General features: G+C 38.4%; 1 protein-coding gene across 1 annotated transcript in view; it reads left to right on the top strand.

Annotated features, from left to right (window-relative positions):
- The window catches only part of LOC128734894 (protein O-mannosyl-transferase TMTC1-like), a 182,061-nt gene that overhangs the window by 133,096 nt on the left and 23,481 nt on the right, over window positions 1–25,484 (top strand). The window contains exons 6-8 of the mRNA XM_053829291.1: window positions 1,449–1,570; window positions 11,606–11,770; window positions 11,902–12,159. Of these exons, the coding sequence (XP_053685266.1) occupies window positions 1,449–1,570; window positions 11,606–11,770; window positions 11,902–12,159 (545 nt within the window). The remainder of the gene's footprint in view (window positions 1–1,448; window positions 1,571–11,605; window positions 11,771–11,901; window positions 12,160–25,484) is intronic.

Below are 25,484 nucleotides of genomic sequence, written 5' to 3'. Positions count from 1 at the left end.
AATAATTAATATCAAGCACTTTGTTAAAAGGCTCTTTCACTCGCTCGTTCGTTCCGCCCGCTCCTTTGTCCTTGCAGCAGACCATGTTCGTTTGCCGGCTTTCCCGCCTAGTAGCAGTTCGATATTCATCGTCCGTCGCCGCAGTCACCGTGTAGAAAATATACTGTGAAGACGATGATCGAAATTATTCCGACTATGAGAAATACAAAAAAAAAAACTCGAAAAATAATAAATAAAAAATTAATGATATTCGCAAAACGTTTATCATCAAGGTGAAATTAAAGTTAGTCAATGCAAAGTCTGTAAGTGATTTCCAACTCGAAAAAATAAAATAAACAATATTTAAATAGACTGAAGCTGAAAGCATTCCGCTGATCGGGTTAACCGGCTGCCGAAACACCAATAGTTCTTTGCCCGTACTCAGTATTTCACCGTATTTGCAATCATACTTACTTAGGTCGGTCGCCCACTGACTGCTGTACCGAACGTTCCGTTCCGTCCGTTCCGATTGCCGCTCGGTAAATGTTATGAATAAATTAAATCAACTTCACCACCTCCGCCTAGCTATGGTTCGTTCCTGTAGAAACTTTTCCCTTACAACTTTTTCTTTCCGGCTGCTTGTTACCACTTCTGTTCGCAATTCCGAAGTGCAACTTTTGCACACACACCTTCCAATTTCCTTTAGATTCTTTTCTTTTCTGCGGTTGTTTTTTGTCTACCTGCATAAAATCCGGTCAGCACGTTTGGGTCTGCTTTCTCATCTTTTCAGATCCTGAAATTGCGAAACAGGAAAGTGAGGGACAAAGTGCGAGAGAAAAGGTGGAGCGGACAAGCGGTACATTGAGCGCACGTTTCATTCGGTCCAAGTTTCCCGGAAGATGGTAAGCCTTCAGGCCGGAACTTTCAACTCATTCGTATTCATTAGGTAATAAAGCGTCGCAAGAACAGTGAGACAGAAAGTGTTTGCTGGCAGGTTCGGAATGCGATGTTGGAAAATAAGTTGATGATGCAAGCGAAGTTCTATGCTTTGCTCAATCAGACGACTTCAGAGAGTAATGATTGGTGAAACATATTGAACTTGCTTGGCTCACATGATTTTTGGCTCAATCATCCCTGAAATTCATTTCATCACGTAACCTTATATGTATGTTCACCACAGCCACGTACAGGCCAACGCCGGTAGTCATAACCGTAAGCAGTGTGGTTATTTCCGTCGTTGCCTCTTGCCACTAATGCGCTTTCGTCATCCCCCCCCCCCTTTCGCGAATGGTCATCCCAAAATTCCTCAAACACGTTATGGTTTCTGTTTCTGACGCCACCTTGACTGCTGGAAGATTTTCCGGCTTCAAAATGGCACGATCGCATGGCGGGGAACATTTTGCCTAGCTTGAATTTTGTCAATTTTATATCATTTTCTTTTTCTTTCTGTATCTTCCATCTCAAAACAGCATCAACGTCACGTTCCGGTCGTATTAGGGTTTCTGTTATTAGTTCTACCGTTCCTGCCGGCCACAAATTTGGTCGTAACCGTCGGTTTTGTCGTTGCCGAGCGAGTGCTGTATATTCCAAGGTAAGTGTGAGTGTGCACATGGGAGAATATTTTATGCTGCTAAGCAGATTCGCCGGTTGTACGGCTATTTCTCCTATCAAACCGGATATCACGAAGCCGATCGTTAAGCAAGAAGAACAAGAAGGTATAATAAACGTACGGATGCAATAATCACGCATTCTGCGCCAACCAGTTAACGACAACGACGCTTCCGATTAGATTTCTAAGCGAACTGCAATCGAAAAAAATTAACTTTCATGTTCAACCAAAAAAAAAAAAAATAGCTACCGCCAGCAAATGTTTATTGCAAAACGATTTTTGTATCAAAAAATCAAATCTCATGCTGATGGTAGCAGTGTCCCACTGGCAGTAGAGTTCAATGGGTTTGAGAATGAGAAAGAAAAAGTTTTATTACGTTTTGTAGAAAATCATTCGACTTTTATTACTATTGCGAAAGTCTTTTATTACTAGGTAGGAAATATAAAATCTAGCCTTCTAACAAGCAAAATAAATCTTGGAGAAAATTTTCACGTACCTGTTTGGATACGTCTCAGTTAGCTTCGAAGTACGATGCTGGTCTAACTAACTAGTCATTATATGTTCGAATCTTCCCGAGCAGGAGCGAAGAGCAAAATAATATAAAAACAATATAAAACTGTGTTATAATGGTATATTTAGTTACTGAATAGAGGTACCGGAATAAAGATACATTGATAACACATTTTGTTATTGAGTAGATATTTAAAATAATCGTTGTAAGATGAGCTTAATAGCTGATTTTGTTATCATATTTTTTATGGCCTTAAAATGACATTCGATATATTTCATAAACATTTTTTTTATTGATCAAAGAGATTTTAGATTATAAATATTTTATAAAATGATTTTTTAATATCTCATATACTACTGCATTTGTTATTGAATACCTTAAGAATACTAAAATATGTTATTCTAAACTCTGAATACAGTCATGTTATTGCTTTGTTATTCAAATAACACAAGTAGTTATTCTTTTGGCCTTAAAGGAGTAAAATTTTGATATTATTTTATGTTATTTTACCAACTATGTCAGCCAAAACAAGACCTAATTTTGATATGAGTTATTCGATTTCCAATAACACATTTTGATATTATTTTGCTCTTCGCTTCTGCTCGGATTGGGTGGGTAGATTATAATAAAATATTGTAAGGTTACTTCGTTTATACGACTTAAGCTGAAAATTCACAGTTAACTATCCAACCAGCGCAATTCAATACGAAATGTCAAAAAATCAAATCTCATGTTGATGGCAGCGGTCAAGTAAAAATGGTTTAAAAGTTGTGAATTCTTATGAGAAGCCCTGGGAAATAGGTACATTAAGCGCCAAAGACAAAATACGAATCTGAAATTTTCCGAAAAGACCACAAGCACACAAGATTTGTACAAAACCGGAGCATTTTTAAATTCCTGCCTATCCATATTTTATGAAATCATGCATTGGTAGATATTATAATGGAAAAAGAAGGAACAGAAGATAGACGAATCCAAAATATAGGCGAATAAAAGGAAAGAATCACAGAACATTTGAAACCAAATATACCAACAAACAAACAAAATCGAAGAACAAATAAAAGACACAAATAGGCAACATAACAAAGAGACACAAAGGTGATCAAGAAAAACAAAAAAATAAATGGAAACAAAGAGAAGTCAAAGAGAAGACAATGAGAAGACAAGGAAAAGACAACGGGAAGACGAAGACAAGACAAAGAAAAAATAAAGAAGATAAAAACAAGACAAAGAATAGACAAAACCACAACTAAAAGACTGAGAGAAGACAAAGAGAAAACAGGACAAAAGAAAAGAAGGAAATGAGCAGGCAAAGGGGAGACAAAAAGAAAAATGGACCAACCTCGTGTTGTGTAGTCTTGACCCTTAAATTTTTTATCACGGTAGTTTTTTACAATTATCGTAGGGGATAACACAGTACATCGAGTTTGTAGTTTGAAGTACGACGCACGCTTAACAAGCGGGTTGTGAAGTCTCCCTTTTGTCCAGTCCTCTGTGGTTCAAAGGTTCATCACTATCAGTGATCCACAGGGCTTGGGAGATCGAGTGGGTTCGAATCCGGTTAAAATTGGTTCCGACCCATAGGTTGGTTTGATCCGCGGACTCCCCAGCTTGGATAAAAAGGAGTACACACCTTTTTAAGCGTTGCTGCAATGACCCGCTCTTTCCTAATTTTCCGCTCTTTCCACTTCACATCTTGTTGCATTCTGTTGAATCCTGTCAACAGCTTTGTTTTATTGCTTTCTTCTACCGTCCCGTACGTTAATTGTAAAACTACCGATATAAAATTTAAAAAAAAACGAAGACAAAGACAAGATAAAGAAATAAAAATAAAAATATCAAAGAGAATATAACGAGAAGACAAAGAGAAAACAGAGAAGACAAAATAACGAAGAAATGACAAAGAGAGGAAAAATAGAAGACAAATGTATGATAAAGAGAAGACACAGAGAAGACCTAGGGAAGACAAAGTGGTGACAAAGAGAAGATAAAGAAAAGATAAAAATAAGATAAACAGAAAGCAAAAAGAAGACAAAGAGAAAACAAAGAGTAGACTAAGAAAAGGCAAAAAAGACAAATAGAGGACAAAGAGAAGATTGAAAAGACAAAAAATATAACAAAACATGATAAAGTAATGACAAGGAGAAGACAATGGGAAGCCTAACCGAAGACGGAGAGACGATAAAACGAAGGTAAAATGAAGATAAAGAAAATTCATAAAGAAGACAAAACGCTGAAGAAGACAGAAAAATAACAAAAAAGACAAAGAAGGTAAAAAGAAGACCAAGAGAAGATAAATGGAGGGTGCAGAGAAAACAAAGAAGATAAAGAGAGGATAAAGATAAGGCTAAGAAAAGATACAGAGAAGAGCGAGGGAAGACAAAGAAGAGATAACAAGAAGATAAACAGTACCAAAAAGACAAAAAATAAAGCAAATACAGGTATATCTCGATAGTACGTATACCTTTGTTTCGTTTAGCGTACGTAAAATGTACCTATTATAGAGGATGCGTACTATCGAGGATACGTACTATCGAGGTATATCTGTAGAGGATAATGAAAAGATAAAGGAATGACAAAGAAAAGATAAAGTGAAGATAAAATCATACAAAGAGTAGGCAAGGAAAAGGCACAGAAAGATAAAAAGAAAAGAGAAAAAAGATTGAGAAAAGGGAAAGAAATGACAAGGAGAAGGCAGAAAATTTAAAGAAATAACAAAGAGATGGCAATGAGAAGACGAAGGAAAGGCAAAATGAAGAAAAAGAGAAGACAGAAAGAAAAAGACAAAACGATCACAAGGACTCAAAGCAATGACAAAGAAAAAACAAACAGAAGGCAATGAAATGATAGGAAAGAGACAAAAACTGCAGATAAAGAGAAGACTGAGAGAAGAGACTGTTAAACTAGCAGCAAAGAGCGGATCACTCTATATGTGCTGCGGATATATTGCACCTACCTCTGGTATCGATCGTTATCGCTCGTTTTGTCTTTTTATCGAGTCCATAATTGTGAGCATTAGTCCGGAAGACGAAGTTATCGTTGTCGGTGATTTTAACCTGCCAAATTTGAATTGGAATCAAATTAATTTCGACTCAAATAATCCATTTTACTTACCCGAGCAAATTACTTCACAAACCGAGATAGCTATTGTTGATAGTTTTCTCGCTGCTGGGCTGATGCAAGTATGCAATATTGTAAACAACAACAATTGCTTTCTTGATCTGGTGTTCACTACTGACACACCCATCTGCCAGGTGGCATTAACGGATCCATTGATCAAGAACGAAATTCATCACTGTGCGATGTTATTGACCATCGAAGCGGCCGCATCGAACGAGTGTGACATTGGGGTGTTCAAAAAGTATTTGAATTTAAATGCAATGGACAGTGTAGGCGTGCGTACTGACTTAGGTAATATTGAATGGAACAATATCTTTGTTACAGAGGAAATGTTCCAAAGCGATGTAGCGGGATATGTTATGCAAGCATCTGTGCTGCTGGATTTTATTCGCGCCGTTGGTGTTCTCAATGTCGATATCGGGGATGCTGCGAATGTTAATAATTCCGTGGATTATAATATTTTGTCGTTTTATCATGTGATTTTCGATATTTTTTCCCGTCATGCTCCAATGGTCATCAAACAGCAAAAATCACAGCACAATTACCCCGAATGGTTTTCTCGGTCGCTTATCAATCTAATGAAAGCCAAACGATCGGCTTTAAAACGAATGCATCGAAATAGGTCAGATGAAAACGTGACGCACTATAAGCAGGTTCTACGTATGTTCAAAGCTGCCCACCGAGAAGAATATGAAGTTTACCTAAGTGAGATACAAAGGTCTATAAAAGGTAACCCGAAATGTTTCTGGAAGTTCGTAAATAGCAGAAGGAAGAACTCCAGTATTCCAGATCACGTTAAGTATTAGAACGTTACTGCTACCGGTGCTCAGTCATCAACGCACCTATTTGCGGAACATTTTAAAACCGTATTTGACGAACATACCTCCGCCAACAATATACCATTTCAATACAGCGATGCAGAAGCATACCAAGTATCTCAAAACAGCATCGGAAATGCTATTCGCAGACTCGACAAAAATCTGTCACCTGGTCCCGATACACTATCGAATAAGCTTTTGAAAGAGTTTCAGAATGAACTAATAGAACCTCTCGCGAGTCTATTTAATGCGTCTCTAGCCTCCGGTTACTTCCCCTCGATTTGGAAGGTATCTCGTATTAGTCCAATTCATAAAAAAGGATCTCGCTCAGATGTGGAGAACTATCGAGCAATAACTATCCAGTCGGCTATACCGAAGCTCTTTGAACAAACAGTTTACGATCATCTATACGAAATGGTTGCTGATCGTATCTCTTCTGCTCAACACGGGTTTTTGAAGAAAAAATCTGTAACCACGAACCTTTGTGAATTTACGTCTCTGGTAAACGACTATATCTCAAGGGGGTTTCAAGTAGACTGTGTATACACTGACATGAGTAAAGCCTTTGACTCTGTTAAGACGGATAGTATTATGCAAGCGATTACAGACTTCGGCATCGACGGACCGATTTACAACTGGCTAAGTACTTACCTTTCGCGCAGAGTTCAGTATGTGAAAATTAAGGAAAACGTCTCTGCTTCATTTGTTTTTAATTCGGGAGTACCGCAGGGTAGTCATCTAGGACCATTGCTTTTTGTACTAGTGATGAACAGGCTTCCGGATATGTTGTCCAATGCTACAATCTTAATATACGCAGATGATGTAAAAATCTTTTTACCTATCAAGACTGGCAGTGATTGTCTTAAGCTACAACTTGACGTGGATAACATTGGAATATTCTGTTCGAATAGCGGCTTGAACATCAACCCAGATAAATGCTCTGTTATGACTTTTTCCCGAAAACTACGTCCAATCGAATTTCAATACTCCTACAACGGAATCGTTTTGCCACGCAAGGAAACCATTCGTGACCCAGGAATCATATTTGATCGTTCACTTTCGTTTACAAGTCACATAGACAACGTTATTAAAGACTGCTTAAAGCTATTTGCTCTTGTGAGAGGATACGGTCGTGACCTTAAGGATCCATATGCAATACTAGCAATATATGTAGGCCTTGTGCGAAGTAAATTAGACTTCGCAAGTGTAGTTTGGCGTCCGCAATATGTAACCTATATACAACGGATAGAGACAGTCCAAAAAAAGTTTGTTCTTTTTGCATTGCGGTACTTGAGGTGCAATGGAGATGAACTACCGCCGTATCACGACCTATGCTCTTTAGTCAACATTGACACAATCCACTGCAGATATAAGATTGCCGACATAGTGTTCTTCACAAACATCCTATCTGGACGAGCCGACAGTCAAATGCTTGCTTCAAGGTTGCACTTCAATCACAGCCAAGTTGCACTTCGGAACACCCGAGTGTTTAATCCACCTCATCGAAACAGGAATTACTCCCAACATGAGCCAACGTGCCGTTTCATGAAAGCTTTCAACGATCTACAGCATATAGTTAATGTTACCATGGCACCAGCGAATATTAAAAATAGGCTTAGCTTGTATTTTAGGGGACAGTTGCATCCCATTTGAGTGTTTTTAATAGTTAATGTTCATAGTTACTAAGTACTTTTTTATTGGAAAACGGGCTTGAAGCCTAAACCTTAATTGAGCAAATAAATAAAGAGAAAGAAATGACAAAGAGAAGCCACAGAGAAAACAGCGAAGTAACAAAGAAATGATAAAGAAATGACAAAGGGCAGACAAAGGACGAAAAATAGAAGACAAAGAGAAGATATAGAAAAAGACCAAGGAATACAAAGAGAAGACAAAAAGATGACAAAGAGTACACAAAGGAAAGATAAAAAAAGATAAACAGAAAACAAAGAGATGACATGGAAATTAACTAAAAAGAAAACTTACTCAATTTAATTCTACTATATAGAATTAAATTGGATAAGTTTTCTTTTTAGTTAATTTCCGGGTTTCGTATTCTACTAAGACACTCGAAATACTTCAGTCAAAGAGAAGTCAAAGAGTAGAGGAAAAAGAGGCGAAGATAGACAAATAGAAGGCTAAGTAAAGACAAAGAGAAGACTGAGAAAAGACATAGAAATAACCTAAAATATGATAAAAAACTGACAATGAGAAAACAAAGGGAAGGCTAACAGAAGACGACAGAGACAGAGACAGCATAACACAGGCAAAATGAAAACAAAAAGAAGACGAGAAGCAGAAGACAAGGAGAATGCTGAGAGAAGACAAAAAATTACAAAAAAATGACGAAGAAGATAAAGAGAAGACATATAGAAGAAAAATAGAAGGCAAAGGGATGATAATGAGAAGAAATAGAGAATAAAAATAGATGACAAAGATACAGATACAGAGAAGACCAAAAAACACAAACGGAAGATAAAGGGGTCACAAAGAAAAGACAAAGAAAAAGAAAAGATTAAAATAAGACAAACAGAATAAAAAATCAACAGATAAGCTACAAACGTCATAGTTTTGTAAATAGGAGAGATTGGGCTTATGAATGGAGTAAAATAAATGGCGGTCATCTTGGACTTGGTCGCCATGCTGGATTTAATCAATAAATCGCCGTTTAAGAACTGGCTATTTCAATTCGCTCCGACGTTTCGATTATTTATTATAGTCCTTATCAAAGATACAGAAATATTTTACTCAATTTCACAATTTTTTTTGTTCCCCGATTTTTAAAACCAATTCGAAGGGTGGCAAACCCCTTAATATAATGGGTGGTCGTAGTTTAATCAGTAAAACACTCGAGTACCAACCGGGAGAGCGTGGGTGCGAACCCCACCTGCCATTGCCCGATATATTTTTGGTCTATATTAAATTTTTCAGTTCATTCAATTAATCATTCTTCGCCTCAGACGCTTCCTCCCTTTCCAAAAATGACCTAAATCTTTTTAAAGAAATTAAGCTTAGATAATGCGATACAGATGCATTTTATTTTTTTACTATGAAACGTATATGTCTAGTAAGTAAATGGACATTTCCGGCAAAATTGGCAAACACAAGCAATTGCCGTTCAGTCACTAAATATTAGTATTCGCTACATTCTCCGTTTTACGCCAACTTTTCCATCCCAGTTTCGGTTTTCATCAGGGCTTATTTATAGGCTTATATTTATTTATTAACTATTGCTGGTTGAGATTTGATTTGTTTGGTACATAAAAAATGCAAAACTCTCAATATAATCAAATTTGGTCGAAATATCAGAGAAAATATAAAATCTGTTCCAATTTAATGAGACTAACATCCGGTAGAAATAAAATATTAAATTCAACAGTCGCCAAAATGTATCCATAACTTTTGAACCAAGCATTATAGGACTAAAATTTTCTAATAAAAACGTTATTCAATTTCATCAGTCATCTGCAGAAGTTGGAGAACTTGTTAATTAATTATATAATCAGCAAATATTCATGAAGCTTGAGAGAAACGAATTGTTTAATTCAGCTTTAAGAAAGAACCATATTCATTCACACTTTATAGAATTGCTGAATTAATGTTGCATGTATACCGCAAACATGCAAAATAAAGCTTTTTGCTGGTTCAAAGCAACTAACAGTATTTCAACAGTCAGTCAACAGGAATGGATTCAGCATATAAGATGTAACATTCCAGATCCATGATATTTTCCTGGAAAATGGAGATTGTTAACCTACATCACTTAATGTAATTTGAATTTTTTTTGTTAATTTATAATATATTTTTCGTTGAAATTCAAGTCAAAGTATGGTTTATTGCGACTATTAACGACGATCTTTGTGACCACCTTAATTCAGGAAGGGGTACTATATGCACCAAATAACAAAAATGCGAGTCTAAATATTTTTTGTAAAACAGCAATATCACTAAAATTGATCAAGGCGTGTAGGGCGCTATATCTCTGCATATTAGCGTTGGTAAGAGGAAATGCTTTGTAACTTAGGGACTATATTGGCTCGTTTCAATATGCCTGATTTTTGCTTTCAAGTATAATAAGTTCAAGTTCTTACACGGTCTTAGAGCCGTAAATCTCGCATGTACATAGTATTTTTCGATATAAATTAACAAAATATACTGAAAACCTCTCTAATATAGAATTAAAAAAAAACAAATTATAGTTGTAGGGTAGCCTGGGGTAATATGCACCGTTTAAGGAAATCGAGGTTTTTCTCTAAATTTGCCTAAAGCAAATATCAAACTTGAATACTGAGAATAATCACATGAATATTAGTTAAAAGTTTCTTAAGCTATCATGCTGGAAACCTTTGTGAAAAAGGCGTGCAAAGTGATTTTTGATACTGAGGCAAAAGTCTGAAAACGCAACTAGCCGGGGCAAAATGCACCCATGCATGCTTTTTATTAATTAATGGGAATATATTCAATGAATTCAATAATTGTAATACAATTCGTGCGTGCTAACTGACAATGTCATTTCTAGTTTTTACCAAATGCTGTAATTACAGTTCCTAAGCGAGGGAAGGAAGATGAATTATTAGAGATGTGTTTTCTTTGGAATTCCGTGTACCCGAGAAGCATAATTTTTGAAACACAGTATTTAACCGCCTCCAGTGCTGACTGCAGTTGTTTAACAGTACCTGACAACATATTAGACATTCGGACGTAATTGCGTGTCATTTTTAAAAAGAAGCAAAGTAAATAAAGCATGTTTGTTGAGGGTGCATTGTACCCGAGTAACGGGGTGCATTTTGCCCTGAACTTACACAAATAATGTTCCTGGTAAAAACAAAAGTAATAAATATCAAAACTTATGATGTTTTATCAGAATTCTATAGCTCAAACTACAATTAATCGAATTATAACATTTACCAGTGATTAATATGGCCGGAGCAGTTAAAAAGTGTTAGTGAAGCAAAGCCAAAAGTTACACGTTATTCATAGAAAACATATTTTTATTATTATTTACGTTTCCTTATTAGACAGAACTGCCAAATTCACATAGTAGCCAAAGCAAACATCGATTTAACTGGCAGAATTACTATTTTATTTTTAAATTGTGTTTTGGCTTAGAAACAAAGGGGTGAATTTTGCCTCGACGGTGCTTATTACCCCAGGTGCCCCTATTTCAGTTTATAGTAAATTTATAGTAAAAAGGTATGTTTTATGTCTTAATTTTCGTAATAACCGGCTTTACAAGAAGTTTTTCGATTATCCAGGTTAGTTAGAATTTAGAAACAAAACAATAAAATAAAATTTTTTTTGAAATGTGAACGACTGTTGCCATCAAATAGATTCCAAATTGTTGAAACAGCTAATATGAAATTTTTTCATTGTTTAAAGAAATCATTTAAAAAAAAAGGTCAGCTGTTATAAGGAAGTTTTAATCCATTAAACCGACCAAAGCAGGCACTACGTTCTCGTTTGCCAGTCTGCGCTTCTTCTGTTTGTTTCCACGTCTTTTCAGCATTTTTCATTCGGTTTGAAATTTAGTCTCACGAAATCAATCCATCTCTTCCTCTTCCTCCATTTCAGCTTGGGAAGCGTCCTCTTGACCGTGTATGGTGCTCAACAGATATGGGAACGGTTGCCGAAGCTACGAAAACCTGTACTCGTATTTTGCATACTACTGCTTGCCTCCGGATGTCTGAAAACTCTTTCCCGCAACCTGGACTGGAGCTCACGGGAAGCATTGCTTAGGTAAGCCGAGCCCGGAATCGATTAGAAGGCGATAGAAACGACGAAAACTGACTCGACTGGAATGAAAATGAAAAATTTCGACAGGGCGTTTCACATTTCATTCGATGCTTTTCTCCTTTATCCACACACAGATCCGGGCTGAAAACGTTACCACACAATGCCAAAATGCACTATAATTTTGGGAACTTTTTGCGCGATTCGGCCAAACCGGACCAAGCTATCGCACACTATCGGGAAGCGCTGCGGCTGTGGCCGACGTACGCCAGTGCGCACAACAACATCGGCACACTCATGGGCGAACTCGAGACGGCTGAATACCACTTCCTGGAGGCTATCAAATATTCGTCCGAGCACATTAACGCGCACTACAACCTCGGTCAGCTATACCGGTAAGTCTCCACATTGTCTGCTTCCGTTTTTCTCGCATCATCCGTGTGGGTTGCTCCGTCCTCGGGGTATTTAGGGTTCATTCGTTATATGCCGTTGCCGTGGGTGCAGCTCTCGACACATTTAGTTCGAAAGCGCCAATGAATGCTTTACCAGACTACGTGAAACTCAGCTCAGCTCAGCTCAGCTTGAAAATGATAAATCCTTAGTTGGTTTCTTTCGTTCAGCTATCCCAATGGGATTTTTTTCTTAAATCTCAACAATCTAACTATGAGCCTTCCTGGAAATGAAAATTCATCTCTACCTTTCGTTCGATTCTCGGGTCAATTTCACTGCTTCTTCACACTCTCTTGATTACACAGACCATCACATATCCACAGACACACAGAGAAACCCATTCCGAAGCATAGAAACTCTTAATCTGGGAATTGGGATTACAGCCCACTCACTAAATGCTTTGCTGCCGTGTGCAAATGAACATACGCACCAGCACTGTCCATAGTGTGTTGCTATGCTCCTTTTATAGCTGGCCCTGAGGGCCCGAAGTTTTAAGCAAAAAAAAAACGGGAATGCTTCTGCTTCCAAAGGAGCTTAAACTTTTACGAAATTCATTGCCGGTGGCACAACGGCATGCACGGCATTGACTGGACCCCTGGGAGGAATAAAAAAGGATATCGTATTGCGGAGTGGTATTTTATTTTTTTTTTTTGCTCCCTTCGTTTTAAATCCATCGAAACTCACCGAGTGGTGGACCCAAAGTGGTCTAATTTGTGATGCTATTGGTGAGACGACTTTTGATTTGGTTGATTGGAGTTGTGAGCCGCAACCGGCGGACAGTTCGTTAAAGATTTTGGTCGATTTCAAGGTGACAATTTTATTTTTTACGATCACATGTCGTTCCTAAAGAACATTTGCGGATACGATGTTCGCTATCTCTATCTTAATAAAATAAAATAAAATCTGTGTCTGGAATTAAGCCTGGGAAGGATTTCTTAAATATTTTGGGAGTTTATTAAGAGACTGTAAACTGTCGAAAAAGTGCTAGTTCCAATTGCTAAATTCAAACTGAACGGTACTGAGTGCATCCATCCATTTAGCTAGTTGGATGGTTTAGTCTAGACGAATGCGTTGGCTTGATGGAGACGCATGGTTATTTTCATAATCAGGTAATTACCTGATTTCCACGGCATGGATAGATGCACCCAGCCTAAAGTTCAAAAAGTTTAATCTTTTATTGACTGCCAATTCAGCTCAGATTACAGGTCCTATGGTTACCAAATTACACTACCTTGCGTGCAGTCTTCCCAGCATCGTCTGTAATCCATCAAACGAGTTGATTTGATAGGAACCTTATTCAATGCTTCCTTTATAGGCTTAGTTCATACAAATCACTTTGGGACCAGTTCGCCTTGATTGAAAACAATCCGCCTTGCATATGTGTAACGATTTTCCACTCTTGAAGTGCCTATAGGAAAATGAAATCCTTACCTCGGGGACTCTGTTCGCTCACAACACTACCCGAAATTGCTCCCAGGATGGAATGCTTTCCCATTCAGGCGAAGAATGGCTCAGCCGTCGGATGCACAAACACACGGTTGCGCTCGTTCATTCATTCATTCGTTCGTTCGTTCGTTCGTACGTTCGTTAACTAGAACAATGATTCCTTGCCGTCAGCATACGCCCGCCGCTGCTCGAAGATACAGCAACCAGCTACTGTTACATAATGGCTCGAGAGACTGCCTCCAGTCGTCTGGCTTGTTTTGTGGCTTGGAAAATTTCGCAGTGTGTTCTCTCGCACCAGAAACGTTACCACCTGCTGAGATAGAGCAAACAATCAGCATTGGCGGCCAATGTAAACGAAGGTATATTGTTTGGAATGGCAAAATTGGTAGCTATCTCGGTCAGATGCGAGCGAGCATCTGTTCATCTGTTGTATTGTTGCACCGCACTTGGTGGTGTCTTTGTTCTTTGATTGAAAAGTCCTATTAATCAACAAATCTAGTCTTTTGTATAAATAATATTTTATAAAAAATTAAATCTTTGAAAACGTATCATTAAGATCGCTGGGGAAAACCTGATAAACAACTAGTGCCAACGTCAAGCCTAGCACGTGAAATAACTGCGTGTAAAAAGAACAAGTCTCAAATCCAACTTTACGTTTAATTACAAGTCCAGTTTCATGGCATTCTGATCACGTGTCCAGCCTGCCACGTTGTACTACCTTCAATATTATAGCATATTTATAAACTAGATACAGCTCGTGTTTCGAAACCCTCAAGCATTCATCGATCAGCTTCCTTTAGCGTGCATGATTCATGTCTGTCAAAGACCACCGGGAGAATTAGTGTTCTGCAGAGAGCCGGTTTTGTGCCAATTTACAAACTGCGGTACTTTAGCTGGCAACGTAGTCCGTAAAAAGCACGCTTTGAACGCTATATGAATTCCTCCACTCCACAGGGTAAGGTGGTGTATAATGCACCGCTTCAGCAAAACATCGTTTTGCAGAGCAACGGCGTGTTTGTTCCACGTTTTTCAACTTCTAGAAGACTTTGGGATCTTTTTACCTTTGTTATACTATAACAAAGGTTTTTACACTTGCTCCTGGTGAAATTTCCTAACAAAAACCAGTATTTTTTGTTATCTTTGACGATTTTTGGCAAGAGTCAAAATCATTATGTGAGGCAGAACGCCAAAGTCCGTGGACAAAACGCACCAAGTTTGCCCAACTAGGCGTTAAACGCAACCAAAAAATTTACCATTCAATCACGTGTTGTATAAACTCCTAAAACTCGGCTGCCGAAATGGCGAAAGCGTTCGTTATAGCGTTTGTTGCAAACGCTTGTTTGCTGGGACATAATGGGTTCATATCTCAACATAATTGGCAATAAAATTTAATAATCTACTTTTCTCCAACTGATGTGTGATGAAATATTGTAAGTTAAACAATGTACAATTAGGTTTAAGGCAAATATATTGCTACATTTTTAATAAATTATCCGAAACAAAAGATGTACTGCAAATTAAAAATATTTTATAACTGTTCGATCCCGCTGTGATGCATTCTACCCCTGTTTTGTATTTTGAAGTTTTTTGCAATATATGTGAAAAATATGCATAGTTAATGCCGCTTTTGTGATGAATCATCGAGTATGACAGTATATCAATTAGATAGACTGTATTTATTATGGAATTTGCATACCGACTAGTGGTAAAAGCTTAAGAGAAAACCGTGATTTCTTACATGTGGATAATCGCTTGATTTTATTGGATGTGGCTATGTTTGATGCTTTTACATTCTACACAATTATGAATTAGCGTGTTTTACACCAAAATAAAATGCGCATTCATAATTTTACCAAATAGTTTCCGCGTTTTTAAGCAATTAATAGCATGGGCCATTCTACCCCGCCCCCCCCCCCCCCCCCTGCGTTCTGGACAGTCTTACCCTACAATAGATCTAACTAATAGTCGCAGTGGTTCAAGGCTCTTATAAAAAAAATGCTCCACCACCTCTGTACCAACACCATTGGGACGTCAACCATATCTCCAATCTGCAATATTTTGCAAACCGGCGAGTTATTTAAAATCATGCCAAATCGACAAACTGATTCATCAACAACAGTGCACTCAAGAACAGAAGACTAATCAAACATTGCTAAGCTTTGTGTCAACGCAGAAAAGTCAATCTTAGTCAATCAGGTTAATTTATATTCTGCCAAATATCGTCCGTGACACCTTGCGTGGTGTCGTGAGTGTTAGTCTATATTATTTTGTTATAGATCTTGGTCTTGGACCCTATTCAGGTCCTGGTCTTGGTCTTGAATTTGGTCTTGGTCTCTGATGTTGGACTTGGTCTTGGTCTTGATCTTGATCTCTTGGTTTTGGTCTTTTGGTGTTGGTCTTGGTCTTAGTCTTGGACTTGGGCTTGGGTTTGGTCTTGAACTTGGGCTTGGTCTTTTGCTTGGTCTTGGGCTTGGCCTTGGGTTTGGCCTAAATCTTAGTTTTGGACTTAGTCTTGGTCGTCGTCTTGGTCTTGATTTTGGTCTTGGTCATGGGTTTGGTCTCTTGGTCTTGGTCTTCGACTTGGACTTGGTCTGTTGGTCTTGGTCATGGTCTTGGACGTGGGCTTGGTACTTTGGTCTTGGTATTGGGTTTGGGCTTGATGTTGGGCTTGGCCTTGGTCTGGGTCTTACACTTGGGCTTGGTCTCTTGGTCTTGGTCTCTTGGTCTTGGTCTCTTGGTCTTGGTCTCTTGGTCTCTAGGTCTTGGTCTTGGCCTTGGTCATGGTCTTGGTCATGGTCATGGTCTTGGTCATGGTCTTGGTCATGGTCTTGGTCATGGTCTTGGTCTTGGTCGTGGTCTTGATCTTGGTCTTAGTCTTGATCTTGGTTTTGGACTCTTGGTCTTAGTTTTGGACTTAGGCTTGGTTTTGATCTTGGTCTTAGTCATGGTCTTGGTCTTGCGCTTAGTCTCTTGGTTTTGGTCTTGGACTCGATCTTGGTCTTGGCCTTGAACTTAGTCTCTTGAACTTGAGCTTGATCTTGGTCTTGATCTTTTGGTCGTGGTCTTGGACTTGTAGTATTTGGTCTCTTGGTCTTGATCTTAGTCTCTTGGTCTTAGTCGTGGTCTTTGGCTCGGGCTTAGTCTTGGTCTTGGTCCTAGACCTGGGCTTGTTCTCTTGACCTTGATCTTGGTCTTGGTCTTGGGCTTGGTTTCTTGATGTTGGTCTTGGTCTCTTACTCTTGGTTTTGGACTTGAGCTTGGTATTGGTCATGGTCTTGGTCATGGTCTTAGACTTGGTCTTGGTTTTGGGTTTGGTCTCTTGATCTTGGACTTGGTCTGTTGGTCTTGGTCATAGTCTTGGACGTGGGCTTGGTACTTTGGTCTTGGTCTTTGCTTCGGGCTTGATGTTGGGCTTGGGCTTGGTCTGGGTCTTGGACTTGAGCTTGGTCTGGGTCTTGGACTTGAGCTTGGTCTTGGTCATGGTCATGGTCATGGTCTTGATCTTGGTCTTGGGCTTGATCTTGATTTTGGTTTTTTGGTCTTGGTTTTGGACTTGGTCTTGGCCTCTTGGTCTTGATCTTGGTCTTGGCCATGGTCTTGGTCTTGGGCTTAGTCCCTTGGTCTTGGTCTTGGGTTCATCCTGGTCTTGGTGTCTTGGCCTTAGTCTTGGACTTAGTCTTTTGGTCTTGGTCTTGAGCTTGATCTCTTGTTCATGACCTTGGACTTGGTATTGCCCAGCAAACCTTTTGGCCTGTATAATTTAATCCTGAATGAGATAAACAATATCTTGTACAACATAAAGAAATCGTATAGTATGTGCAAAAATAGCCTGCAATTACGAAAGTGGAGGCCATATACATGCATGTGTTTATCAAAATAATTGAAACGTTGATTTAACATATCACTTTTTACGATTAACGTTATGATTGAGCTGATTGGCTATATCCAGATGTAAAACTTTGTTTCTCCTATTCAAGGATTGCGTTTCTACTCAATTACGAAATCATTCCGACTCCTTCTCTATAGTAACATATGCGATCTTGTGTAACCTACTAAACGGACTTCCATGTGGCGGCAAATTGCATATAGAGCAGGCTATTAATACCAAAATATTCGCCGCGAAAGTAAAATGGTATAAAAAAGGTAGCGCTTTCGCGGAAAGGCTTTTTCCAAAGCTTTTCAGATATTTCGCTCTACTAGGGAAAGTTTATAAATATTGTATATTTTTGTCTTATAATTCAAAAACCACCTAATTTCATCCTAGTTTAGAACCCGCAACATTCCAATCGGTAACATTGATCGTTACCTCCAAGCTGCTATCACATGAGTACTTGAACGATATTTTTGCACCTTTTAAGTCAAAGTCGTCGTGTATGCATCGCATCTGATACATCAAGATTAGATTCATTCTCATCCTATTTACGATTTTGTATGAATTGTGACCCGATGACCCCGATGACAGTGTGAATGTTTGTTTGCTTTCCATCGCTTATAATGAACATTCTCAGTTTTCGCATTTCATTGTTTAAAACTCGCCTCAACGTGTTGGTGGTGCGGTTTTGACTAGTTTAGTCAAGTTAACAATGCAGATGTACAACAACCAGCATCATAAAAGTATGACTACTACTATACGTTTGCCCTAATATTGGCAATTTTGACGAATAATAGAAGGTTTCCGTACTTCATTTCTAACATTTTGGCTGATCAGGTGAGATGATGAAGGCAAGGGTGTTATATATAGCTATGATCCGACTGGTCATTGCGAAAAAATACCTATCGTTCGGGTGGATTGGTTGGACCAAATGGTTATCTAACACTGGTAGCAGTACCAGATATGGTAAACGAACATAGTCAATGTTGGTCCAACGTTGCTTGAACAAAATAAAGTCATTTCTGTTATCGAGGACGCGTTTATTTCGGCTACGGAAAGAGATATTTGCAAAGGAGACTCTGTTATCAATTCATCATCAATATTATTACTAAAAATGGCACAAGGAGAAAATTGTACAGCTCCGGAAGGATTAGTTTTGAAAGAACACTCTCTCTCTTTTTTCACAATCTACCGATAGGAAAAAAATGAAATTTAGACGTGTTTGGAAACAAATCATAGTTTTAAGCAAGTAGTGTCTTATGATCATCACTGTTTGTATATTAATCTGAAACGAAGTCATATAAGACATTTTACTAAGCATAATCCGATGAAAACTGAAATTAAATACGATGACATCTTCGTGATATCCATTGCTGGTAGCTGAATTTAGAATATCATCAAATACGATATTCACCAAGCATAGCCCGATTACTTTTTCCCTTTCTACGATTTTCAATATCAAATCGTGTATTGGTTGGTCGAATCCATTTCATACGATGTAATTCATACTTTTTGCATATAACATGTAAACATTTGTACGAATTTGATACAATATCCATATATATACAATTTAATATCAATATCAATATACGATCTCTAGTTTACTGGGTGGCCACTTGGTCTTGATCTTGGTCTCTTGGCCTTGGTAATGGTCTTGGAATTGGGCTTGGTAGTTTGGTCTTGGTCTTTGGCTTGCATTTGATGTTGGGATTGGGCTTAGTCTTGGTGTTGATCTTAGATTTGGGCTTGGTCTCAAGGCCTTGATCTTGGTATTGATCTTGGGCTTGTTTCTTGGTGTTGGTCTTGGACTTGATCTTGGTCTTGGTCTCTCGATCCTGGTTTTGAACTTGAACTTGGTCTCTTGGTCTTGATCTTGCCCAGATAACACAAAATCGTAATAGAAAGTTCACATTAAATCGTTTTCATGTCAATTTCACATTGGAATTGTATAATGATTAGAGTATGTCAAATCTAAGTGAACAATAAGTTGTTTTGCAGTCGTGCGTGTCTTCATATACAATTCATGACTGTGAATTATAAAGCAGGATAGACAATTGCAATATTTGATTATATCTATATCATATATTCAGGAGTATTTAGTTGCGTGTTATAAAAACTGCGCAAAATAGAATTACAAATAGTTGTCAAAATTTTCGCAAGTATATCGCCTCCACTTTGGTACATATATGTTCTTATATGGCGTGAAATATAACTTTTTCGTTCAGATATGATTTTGTATACCTCAGTTGGTGGACCTCAGGTGGTCTCTAGCTCATGGTTATGGCCTTGGTTTTGGGCTTGATCTTTGTCTTGGCCTCGTGGTCTATGTCTTAGACTTGGACTTAGTCTGTTGGTCTTGATCTTGGTTTCTTAATCTTGGTCATGGTCTTGGACTTAGGTTTGGTACTTTGGTCTTGGTCTTATGCTTAGGCTTAATGTTAGGATAGGGCTTGGTCTTGCCCAAGCAACACAGCGTTATAGATCAGTATAACGTTACCTATAACAGAACATATACCAGAAGAGCGCAAAAAATTTCTGTCTAATGCATCAATGATTGTAAGAAGTATATATCAAGTTATTTCCTACCAATATAAAATGTTAATATAGCATAAACTACAACTTGTTCTTCCAGTAGTTTGAATTCAGTAAGGGAGACGTAATAAAAACTTCACGTTGATATGTTGACAAAAACAAACATCGTAGAAACACCTCAAAAACAAGCAATTGCTATTTGTTTGATATGAGCTGTCAAATAAATTCATGTTATCGCAAAACATCTCAAAACCTTAATAATAACGACATATGTTTTCAAAGTATGTTTATAGTACTCTTAAGGGACTACTTTCCATGAATATTATTTACTAACTTGTTTTGTGTGTTACTTGGGTGGTCTCTTGGGTGGTTTTACTCTTGGACTTGGGCTTGGTCTCTTTGTCTTGATCTTGGTCTCTTGGTGTTGGTCAAGGTTTTGATCTTGGTCTCTTGGTCTTGGTCATGGTCCTGGACTTGGGCTTGGTACTTTGGTATTGGTCTTGGGTTTGGGCTTGATGTTGGGCTTGGGCAAGGTCTTGATCTTGATCTCTTGGACTTGGTCTTGGGCTTGATCTTGATTTTGATTTCTTGGTCTTGGTTTTGGACTTGGTCTTGGTCTCTTGATCTTGATCTTGGTTTTTGTCCTGGTTTCTTGGTCTTGGTCTTGGGCTCAGTCTCTTGGTCTTGGTCTTGAGCTTGATCTCTGGGTCGTGGCCTTGGTCTTGGCTTTGGTCGCTTAGTCTTGATCTTGGTCTTGGTCATGGTCCAAGGAATTGGGCTTGGTAGTTTGGTCTTTGGCTTGAACTTGATGTTGGGATTGGGTTTGGTCTTGGTCTTACATTTGGGCTTGGTCTCATAGTCCTAATCTTGGTCTTAGGCTTGGTTTCTTGGTGTTGGTCTTGGACTTGAACTTAGTCTTGGTCTCTTGGTCCTGGTTTTGAACTTGAACTTGGTTTCTTGGTCTCGATCTTGGTCTTGGTCTTGGTCATGGTCTTGGTCTTGGGCTTGATCTTAGTATTGGTCTCTTGGTCTATGTCTTGGACTTGGACTTGGTCTGTTGGCCTTGGTTTTGATCTTGATCTTGGTATTGGATTTTCTGTTGGTCTCCCTTTGTTCTTGGTCTTCCTCTGGGTCTTGGGCCCGGTCCAGGTCCTGGTCCTAGTCTTTGAAATAAGTATAACTTGTGACGAACATTGAGTCAAGAAACGACTGGATCCCAAATCTGATTTTCGCTTTGGGTGCCTTGGGTTGCGGCCCATGGATATTCAAAGGATTCGAACCAGAGAAAATTGCTCCTGTATTATTGAAAAGCCTGGTAGCAGAATTGGTCTGGGTATGGTGTCGGAATTGGATTTCTTTCCAAGTATGTACTGTCCTAAAATGCAAAATTCTATTTATCTAAAGATAAAAGTTAGTCGCTAATGACCAATCGGACAAGAGATTTTTTCACTGAAAACAAGCTAATCTTTTGAAATTGAGTTTCGTGTCAATCAATTATCAAGTATTTGAATCTAGATAATTAAGCAAAAAGCACATTAGAAATGTTTTTCCTTACTCATAGCAACACATTTATTTTTGAAATTGAAAACGCTATTTTTTGCTTGTGCTTTCTCTCATTTTTCAGTGGCTAACAACGTAAGCATTTAACACTTATTAATGACACACCAATCGGATCGCTTTTTTCCGGCACTAAAAACAACCAGGTTGTGTTTTTCGAAATCCAATAGCGAGCAATCATTTTTCGCGCACGTGCAAAATCTTCCATCTGGAAAGCTTATACTCTGGCTTTCGAGCGAACGATGCAGTAGCGCGCACTGTTTGCGTTTTCCGTTCAGTTTTGCTTGTATTTCACCCCAAAAGACCAACTCGTAATTGTATTTTTAAACCGTATTCGCATTTCAAAGGAAACAAGCATCTAATGCCAACAGCGACGCCCACCTGTACCGCGCGGGACCGGGTTTTGACGGCGGAAAAAGAGCAATTATAATTTCTAAGCTTGGACTAATCCTATAAGTAGCACCGCACCTGTTTTTCTTTACGCTCGCACAGAAATGTGAGCGCTTGGCTGCCGTGAATGTTGCTGGTGCTGCCACCTGTACATGTGCCAGGTGACGGTGGCGAGATTCCCGCTCGTTTCGTGCCATTCTAACAACAAGCAAGCAAGCAAGCAAGCAGCAAGTGTTTTTTCTCATACTGTAACTCCTGCACAGTCATCTGACGCCGCATATGGGAAGCTTCAACAACCTTCGAAGTGCAGTCGAGTAGATCTCGTCGTGCAATTCTGTTCCGGTCGTAGCCAAAATGTATACAGCACTTTAAGAGCTTTCGAAAACTTTTCGCGTCCTATCTCTGTTTTCTCTGTTTTTGGAACTCTCAGAGTTCAACGGGAGTCACCGGCAGGATTGAACTAATTTGCTGCTTCCTACTACTGAATAAAGATGAAGTGCAGTCTTATGAACTGGAAACTATTCACAGTTTTTTCGCGTGTGTCATTATTTCACAGCGAAAGTAGGCAAACTTTAATCATCGACCTAGTAGCTGACAGCATCTGGTGGCTGTGAAAGGCATTCAATTTTGGTTAGCATATAGGTTAAACAAAATTATTGTACAAAATGCACTATTCAGCACTAGTTCACATTAAGTGTTCCTCAATCACCATGGTTTATCCGCAAAAAACAGCTGTCGCCACGCATCTTACGCAATTTGGTTCGTTCTGTTTAAATAGAAGGCGCGTGCGCAAGTAGATGCGATATATACAAATTTAAAAGCCACATTCGACCATGTCGGCCACAAAATATGGTTGAATCGGTTGGAGAAGCTAGAAATTTCTTCTGCATTCACAAGAAACCGAAGTCTTTACCGCCTGCAGTTAATGTGTCAAAATCGGTTCAGAAGAAGCGGGTGTGTTTTGCAATCTGTGGAGAGTTCTTCAAGGAAGCAATTCAGGCCCTTTGTTACTTATCTCAAAAAAGCCGAAAGCGGTAAAAAAGCGATCCGATTGGTGTGCCATTAATAAGTGTTAAATGCTTACGTTGTTGGCCACTGAAAAATGAAAGAGTTACCATCTGGAGTTGTTTTATGCTGACGATGTTAAGATGTACCAATTTGTGAAAACCGTAACCTTGACTGCCTAAAACTACAACAAATGATAGCGTTATTTGAAGCGTGATGCAAATTTGCTGACAATCAGTGTGCTCAAGTTCAACGTAATCACATTCCACTGGAAACAAAGCACGATTATTTTATATGCTTGAATACATTAGGCATAATGGACGTTAGCAGGCTTTTGCCACGTACTGACAATAATCTCAAGTCTCGCCGTTTTACTGACAAAGCGACAAGACTAACCGGTTTGCTCTCTCTCTCTCTCCCTCTCTATCGGATGTTGTTTCCTTGGACAAGCGACGAGTTTTTTTTGCTTTTACAGTGGTTTGCTGCAAAAGGGTATAGGGTGAATCGGATTACTTACGAATCGCCAAATCACAAATGATCGAAACACGTATGGCTGAATCGCCGAGTGTCAGAAAATATTTGCGACCTTCAACCTACTTAAATATTGAGTACATACTTTCCATGCTCGCTACCATTCTTACACGATGTATACATAAACATAAGCTGTCAAAATGGTCCAGTTGCTAGTTTGACGCCTTACTGAACCACTTTTATTATTATTATTATTATTATTATTCATATATTATCTTACTTCATCGGATCTAATGTCTAAATGAACATTGAAACTGTGAATGGGAAAAGCCAATTTGGGTTGAGATTTTATCCCATTCTCAAATCAGCATAAAAACTCATATTTTTTATGCAATGATTGAAAAAGGTTAGGTCCCTTAGGTTCATGCCAATGTTTTATGGTAATCGACCTATAGCTAAGCAGAATTATGCTAAACGAACTTATGTTAAATGGGCAGCCCCGGTTCTCCTTGTGTCGTGGCGGAGCGATGATTGGCTCAAGTGCGTATTCATTGAAAAGGGAAGTTTTGTAAATTATGCCTATCGTCCATTATGCCTACCGCCCACTATGATTAGTATCGGGTATCCATTCGCCGCCTCCAAATTATTTGAAATAATCGTGAGCGATGCTTTAACCCTTTATAAGGCCGTGATAACTAAGTGTACAATTAACACAAATTTCATGAAAACATAATGTTCACATTCGGGAGAACCGATTAATATACTTTTTGTTGAAAAAATAGCTGAAAAACTTGCAAAAAATTGTGGCACTGTATTTGCCCCTGCCCGTCTAGCGCAAAACGTCGGTGGCAATATGCTTGCCGCTGCCCCTTAAACCCAAAAAACATCATTTCGAATATTCATTCGAAATCCGCATAATCTTTCACAAAAGATCGTAAATAGAATATTACCATCCAAAAAGCTTCCAATGTATTGGTTTGTCTACGAATATAAGCCAAATTTATTGTTGACACTCAAAAATTAAGATTTGTTTTCATAAAGGTGACTCGGAAATTATCATTTTTACAAATTCAGCCATTTAAAAACATTGAGAATGTGGCCAAAGGCTATCAGAATCTATTGAGTGGATAATAATCCAAATCGATATTGTTAGAGAAACAAAAACAATATTTTTCGTTGGTGGCAATATAGTTGCCACTGTCTTATAAAGGGTTAATTCGTAACACTAAACATTACATTTCTTCTAACCAACATGGATTCTTGGCTAGCCGCTCCGTAGCGACGAATCTACTTGATTTCACACCGCAATGTGGAAGTGAACGTGATATATAGGGTAAAGTGGTGTAGAACGCACCGCTTAAGCAAAACATCATTTTGCAGAGCAACGATGTGTTTTTTCCACGTTTTTCAACCTCTAGAAGACTTTGGGATCTTGTTTACACTTACTCCTGGTGAAATTTCCTAACAAAAACCGATATTTTTTGTTATTTTTGACGATTTTTAGCAAGAGTCAAAATCATTATGTGGGGTAAAAAGCCAAAACCCGTGGGCAAAACGCACCAAGCCCCGTTTAACGCCTGGTTAAACGCAACCAGCAAATTTACATATAATCACGTGTTGTATAAACTCCAAAAACTAGGTTTCCAAAATGGCGGAAGCCTTTGTTATAGCGTTTGTCCATACGTTTGTTTGCTGGGATATAATGGGTTCATATCTCAACATAATTGGCGATAAAATTTATTCATTTATTTTTCTCCAACTGATGTGTGATGAAATATTGTAAGTTAAACAAAGTACAATCAGGTTTAAGGTAAATTCTAAGTCCTACACAATACATAATATTGCTACATTTTTAATAACTAATCTGAAACAAAAGATATACTGCAACCTAAAACTATTTTATAACTGTTCGATCCCGCTGTGGTGAAATTTATTATGAAATTTGCATACCGTCTAGTGGTAAAAGCTTAAGGTGAAATTAGTCGTCATCGATTCTGC

This window comes from Sabethes cyaneus, chromosome 2, assembly GCF_943734655.1.
Source record: "Sabethes cyaneus chromosome 2, idSabCyanKW18_F2, whole genome shotgun sequence".
NCBI classification, from domain to species: Eukaryota; Metazoa; Arthropoda; class Insecta; order Diptera; family Culicidae; genus Sabethes; species Sabethes cyaneus.
The sequence above is the reverse complement of the archived record's forward strand: the minus strand, read 5'-3'. Positions and strand labels throughout refer to the sequence as shown.